A 6,957-nucleotide genomic window follows, 5' to 3' on the forward strand; every position below is an offset into this window, starting at 1 on the left:
TTTCGCGGGCAAGCCATGTCTCCGTAGTATCCTTTCTTCCAGGAGTGCTTGTTCTGCAGGATCGCAGGAGAGCTTCTGTGAAGTTTGGAAGGTAGGAGACGAAGTACTGGCGGAAGTAAAGCTGTGAGGAGGTGGCGTGAGTCGTTATTGGGTAGCTCAGACGGTAGAGCACTTGCCAGCGACAGGCAAAGATCTCGAGTTCGTGTCTCGGTCCGGCAGTTTTAATCTGCCAGGAATTTTCATATAAGTGGACACTCCGCTGCAGAGTGAAAATGTCATTCTGGAATTATACTTTGGTATTAAATTTCTCCATGTGTCATTTCATGCCAAGTGAATATTCGAAAATGAATGTCAGTAGGAAAAAGCATCTGTGACCATTGACTGTGTCACAGGACGTCCAGAGAATTCCTACTCATAAAATGTGTTGAATTAATGCTTAACTTGAAATAAATGCGCGTAATCCCCGAGATGTAATTCTATGAGACACGTAGAGAAGACATGAATGAGGTCACTGCTTACGGGTACTTGAATATTTAGATTTACGTCATGGACTTGCGTGTTTGGTAAGTATATCTCATCGTGCGGCTAAAGTAATTCAAGTTTCCCAAAAATGCACTCCTTGGCTGAGAATTTCAGTAGACACACATTCACACCACTACGGAAATTAACAATGCTCCTTATGGCTCACGAATTCATTGTTGCATATGGGTAATAGAATGAAACTTCCGAAAACAAGTATGCCAGGGACTACAAAATAGTCCAAACTCAATTCAGACACTGAGTTCATGTTTATGCGCAAAGGAAACAAGATAGGTAAAAAACAGTGAAAATGCAGAACATCTTGTTGAGATTATTTTTACAGTTCTATAAAAATATCCGCAGATTTGGATGTGTTAATAAATGTGATATGGATCGAAGACGGAAAGGGCATGTATAACACTTAACAATAAACAGTTGGTAATACCAGTTGGTTATAACTAAAGTGCAGCTATTCATAGAAGTAATATGAAAGTGAAACTTGGTAGATGCTCTACCGCGTTGTGCAGAACCGATTTGCTCTGGGAAGATAAGTTCTGGCGCTGTGAATGCAAGACCTAGAGAAATATTTCGCTATGTTAATGGATTAGGAACGGAACATGGGCAGAAAAGGTCAAACAGGTGAGAGAGGTATAACAATGATTTTATTATTAAACGCCTCTTACACAATTTGTTCATCATGAGGACCAGGGAGGTAGACAAAAAAATGGTTCAAATGGGCCTGGGCACTATGGGACTCAACTGCTGTGGTCATCAGTCCCCTAGAACTTAGAACTACTAAACCTAACTAACGTAAGGACATCACACACATCCATGCCCGAGGCAGGATTCGAACCTGCGACCGTAGCAGTAGCACGGTTCCGGACTGCGCGCCTAGAACCGCGAGACCACGGCGGCCGGCGGGGAGGTAGACAAGATGCTATACAGCGCCAGATTTTCAACTGGTGGCCAAAATTGGATTTTTTTCGTAAATCGGCTCCACATTAAGGCATTAACATTTCTACCAAGTTTCGGTGCCATACGAAAATTACAGGCCCACACTGGATCTCCGTGAGTAGGTACTGTTTAATTATAGCCGCGCGGAATGTAACGTTATTATAGTGATTTGAAGATATGATGAAGAAGGCCTAAAATGAGCTTTAATATACGTCACTGAAGTCGGTAAGATGAAGAGACAAGGACTTAAATGGAGCGCAGGATAGAGCTACGGCTGGTAGAGCCTTTCCTAGGATGAAACTGAAATGTCACACCGACTACATTCGAGTGGAGAGACCATGGTAGCAACGCGTCCTAACAGGGCAAGATTGTGGTGTATTTGTCTTACCAAAAGTGTGATCATTTTTCTGCTGCAGTATTCGTCTAATTTACAACACGTTAAGTTGGAGTTCACGTCGATGGAGATTCTTGATCTGAAATCACCTCTTCAAGAAACAAAAGTGCAAACCATAACTTCTGAGAATAAATCAGGAATCCTCAGTCGTGAAATTTGCTGAGAAAGCGTTGTTTCGGAAACGTAAACTACAAAATGCTGTAAGAATCTTAAACCTTTTTTAATATACACAATGCTTTTGGATGACTCATCCGGTAAGAGCACTGCTCAAGAAAGGCAAGAGACAGGGTTTCAGTTCCTGCTCTGCTCACTGTTTTAAACTGCCAGGAAGTTTCAATAAAACTTATTTACCTCACGTAGCATGTCCGGCTTACTCGTAAAGTCTGCGAGATAGTATAGTGACTGCGTCTATGGTTCGTGTTTTATTGAGGTAAAAATCTGTGCCGAGTAAGAGGAAAGGAAGAAAGGAAGTGAGATTAGTGCTTAATGTCCCGTCGGAAACGAGGTTATTAGAGATTAAGCAAAAGTTATCATAAAAGAACGGTGGGGAAGGAAATGAGAGGTGTCCTTTCATTCAAATGATCCATCCTAGCCTTTGCCTTAAGGGGACTAGTACCTGAATAAGTGTCAAAAATCGATTTAATTTTTATCTTAAAAAATTCTCTAAAGTTTCATGAACAATAACAAGTTTGCTTCGAGGAAATTGTACCGAAAAAAGCACCAAAATTAGAAAAATTTAAAACGTGTCTGCACTCTTGATGACGTACCATGTCACGCTGACAATACCGTTAAAAACAAAGTTTTGTTCTCAGTTGTTTTATACGACTTTTTACTCTCTAATGTCATAGTGACACAAAATTTTTAGAGAAGTAATTACATGTTAGGACTCAAAATCTAATGAGAGTTTTAACACCTGTTTATGGGAACAAATACCAAAAACTATTCTGGTAGCACTGAATAGTTTGAAAGTAAGTGTGCTGGATGCTCTGCTATTTTTTGATGATGATGCAATGTTATGGTTTGAGTTTATGGAATTGACAGATGTGTCTGGTGGACTAAACATACAAAGAACTTTAATTACCACTGATTGTAGGATACTCTCCTAAGCAAACAAAAATCGATGTTGGAAGCCACCAAAGAAGCAAGAATAAGAAAAAGTAGACTGAAAAAGAAAAGAGAGGGAGAACAGCACTAGAAGCTATAAGAATATGAACTTCCGATGCACTAGTGTTGTGCGAAATAGGTAGAGAAACAAGCTTTAACTAACTCGAATTTCCCGGAACTTCAGTTTTTTGATGTTCTGGTACACATTAGTTAAAAAGAATTAAAGATAGAGGACTTAATCTCGTATGCTGCCTTAAAACATACTTAACCAGTAATTAGAGTGGAATTTTCACTCTGCGGCGGAATGTGCGCATGTGAAACTTCCTGGCAAAACTGTATCCTGGAGCGAGACTTGAACTCCAGACCTTTGGCTTACCGGGAAAATGCTCTACCAGCTGCGCTACCCAAGCACGACTCACGACCTCTTTCCGCAACCTTACTTCCGCCAGTAGCTCGTCTCCTACCTTGCAAACTTCACAGCATCCCTGTGAAGTTTGGAAGGTAGGAGAGGAGTTGTTGCCGGAAGTACTACTGTGAGAAGCGGTCGTGAGCCGTGCTTGGTGGCTCAGATGTCGGCACGGTAGCTCAGCTTGTTCGATCTAGCTGCCTTCTGTAATAATAAAAATTAAAAGAAAAACTGAGTGAATGGATCAACGTTGAATTTGAACAACTGTCATGTGACGTGCGCCCCGAACAAATATAACGACCGATAACGAACAAAATGAGATTAAAAAAAGAAATAGCTGGTGGAACACTTGTCCGCGAAAGTCAGAGGCCCCGAGTTCGAGTCTCGGTCTGGCACACAGTTCTAATCTGCCAGAGAGTTTCAAAAAGTAGACTTTTCCTTACTTAAACTCGAAAATTGAAGACGTTTTAAAGGAAACTAAGTTAATTACAGAATTTTTGATAATTATTATTAAAAAAATTTTGATCCATAATATATGTCAGCAACATATTTTTAAAATTGTAAACATAATAGTGCAAAGAACTTCCAGAAAAAAAATCAAGATTTTACTTTGTTATTATTTCGAGATATGTGTACCTGTTCTGTACAACAACAATTAACACGTTTTATTTATCTTGCAATTCGAAATACTGAATAGGTGCACTGTAACTACCACGTGAAGTGCGTTAACGGTGTTCCTGATACGACTCAGTACACGTCGTATAAAAGTTGTCGCAACACAACAGCAGCTAAGTCAATGGCAACAGTAAAAATGCTCGGAGAGTAATGCAATAACGTACTTTTTTGAAAGAAATATTTACTTTTTTGCGTGAGATAGCACTGAAGTCTGCGAAGTATAGCTGGAATACTGTGATATCACTATCCATTCGCATCACTGCAAGGATGCGGTTAGACTTAGATGCTCAGCGTTCTCACTGGCGCGAAAAATACGTTCCCGAATAACATTATTCGCTTTGACTCGTAACTTGGAAGGACACTTTTCCTCAAGTTGCACTGTACTGTTGATTGTCCATACAACACAAATGATTTCAATTTAGAACAGAAATTTCATCATAAGACATTTCAGGGAAAGCAGTCGCACCTATATCCTTTCAATAAACTACGCCGAGGATATCCGATAACTACTAATACCTTTCTTGAAATCTTTACCGTGTAGGCAAAATAAGTACAATTAAATGGGACTACATAGTACTGGGGACATTTCAGGTTTCAAGCATTTATGATGTATATCTTCAGACTGAGACGCGATTCGGTAGTAGGTGTAGTTGTCCAGAGACACTGTGCCAGGCTGGCGTAGTGGTTGCCATATCTGCCTACTGAGCATGAGACCTGAGTTAGAATCTCAGACTTCATATAAATTTTCATTCATCGCTTCAGATGGTACCTAAAAAATAACTATAAGTAGTGAGAAAACATTTCTATTTCTGTTTGCAACACGTACAAAATCGATTCTGACCGTGAAGTGTACCAAGTAAACGTGATCTACAGTTTTGCCTGCGTAGCACTTTAATCATATGGATAAAATCACGTAAGGCAATGTGAAAACGTCTTCGTCTTTGTTTTGCGAAATATACGATACGCGAGCTGGTTATGGAACGTAACAACCAAAACAGCGACTCAGGTTTGGCGGAATGCTCGAGGTTAACCTGAGCTTCGTATATGTGTAAAAAGTTTTCCTATAGGTTTATGTGATTTTATCCTTGTGGTCGTTATCAAATACTTACGCGTGGACGTATGATTTATTTCCTAGAAACACCTGATGGTAGAACGTGCACTTCGTAACTGATCATTTATGTTGTATGAAAAAATCAACACGAATGATGTGCAACCTGAAGTCACTTGTAATGTTTCTCATAGAAAAGAATAAAATAATTTAAAAAATTGTGGCTCCTTCCTTTTTGATGCATTCCTCAACAACGAAGGAGAGATTAAAATTAACACTATTCGTACAATACCAACAAGTAAATGTAGATAAGAGGAAAAACTTCGTGCGAAAGGCAAACATAATTCGCAACTGGTCGGTGCTCTAGGTTGGAAATAGTCATGGGTTTTTGTAAGAAGTGAGTTATCTATCTACGTAATTATATTTGTTTTGGAGCAAAAAGGGAATTTTCTATCGAATTTTCCATGCAGCTGCGTTTGTTGTTTGGTCTCAAGAGATTTTGAAGCCTTTCACGACTTCATCTTTGCGCAGTTACGCATAGTTAAGGTTGCTGTGTTAACAGCAATGGAATATACCTGCGAGTGTATACGATTTTAATACTTGTGGCCGATTGCTTCAAGATAAGGCCGTAAAAAGCTTCGAAATAGATTTGGAAAAAATTGAATAGATAAATAAAAATAAAAAATCTTCACTTGGCTGAGAACGAAAATCTTCGTCGTGCTCCATAGCAAAATAATTCACTGCTGAGTTCCGCAATATACATTACGTGAATAAGGGCAGAGTAACTACAGGCTTAGAAGAGAAGGTGGGTCCGCTAGATGTGGTGCCACAACCGATACGTCACTGGCTGCGGGTGGGAAGAGGAGCGGGCGCATTCCGGGAAGGGTGTACAGTGAGAGAGAGTGGAGGCGCGACGTACCCATGGGCAGCCAGAGCCAGAGCCAGCCAGCTAGCTGCGAGCTGCGAGCGGCGCCTGCGTGGCGGCGCGCGGCACGCCAGCTGTCGACTGCCGCCGGCGCTCCGGCCGCCTGCCGCCCCACACGGGCGCCAGCGCGCTTGCGCACCAGAGCACAGTAGTAAGGCCGCACCCGCGCCGCCCGCACCGCGGTCAGGTGCCTTGCGTAAACAATGCCACTGTACTTCTCCGCTATGCGCTTTCATCCACCGGCGCTACTCCCTCAAGTTAGTCAGGAGAGCATCTGCGAAGCTTATCTACAGCTACATCTGCACCAAGCAGCTGTAATTGCAGTTGTGGGGAAGGCGGATAGTCGTCTTCGGTTCATTGGTAGAATTTTGGGAAGATGTGGTTCATCTCTAAAGGAGACCTCTTATAAAACACTAATACGATCTATTCTTAAGTACTGCTCGTGCGTTCGGGATCCCTATCAGGTCGCATTGAGGGAGGACACAAAAGCAATTCAGAGGCGGGCTGCTACATTTGTTACTGGTAGGTTTGATCATATCACGCGAATGTTACGGAAATGATTCAGGAACTCGGATGGCAGTCTCTAGAGGAAAGGAGGCGTTCTTTTCGTGAATCGCTACTCAGGAAATTTAGAGAACCAGCGTTTGAAGCTGACTGCAGTACAATTTTACTGCCGCCAACTTACATTTCGCGGAAAGACCACAAATATAAGATAAGAAAGATTAGGGCTCGTACAGAGGCATATAGAAAGTCATTTTCCCCTCGTTCTGTTTGGGACAGGAACAGGGAGATGAGATGTTAGTTGTGGTACGAGGTACCCTCCGCCACGCACCGTATGGTGGATTGCGGAGTATGTATGTAGATGTAGATGTAGATGAATTGCATGGCGGGGATGACAGTGCTGGGTGACCAACGAAGCAACAAACGTTTTT

General features: G+C 41.6%; 1 protein-coding gene across 1 annotated transcript in view; it reads right to left on the reverse strand.

The window, feature by feature from the left end:
* The window catches only part of LOC126267195 (Kv channel-interacting protein 4-like), an 816,550-nt gene extending 810,446 nt beyond the window's left edge, over positions 1-6,104 (reverse strand). Inside the window, exon 1 of the mRNA XM_049972164.1 lies at positions 6,020-6,104. Within this exon, the coding sequence (XP_049828121.1) occupies positions 6,020-6,023 (4 nt within the window). The 5' untranslated portion in view covers positions 6,024-6,104. The remainder of the gene's footprint in view (positions 1-6,019) is intronic.
* Between the last annotated feature and the right edge of the window lie 853 nt (positions 6,105-6,957).

This window comes from Schistocerca gregaria, chromosome 4, assembly GCF_023897955.1.
Source record: "Schistocerca gregaria isolate iqSchGreg1 chromosome 4, iqSchGreg1.2, whole genome shotgun sequence".
NCBI lineage: Eukaryota > Metazoa > Arthropoda > Insecta > Orthoptera > Acrididae > Schistocerca > Schistocerca gregaria.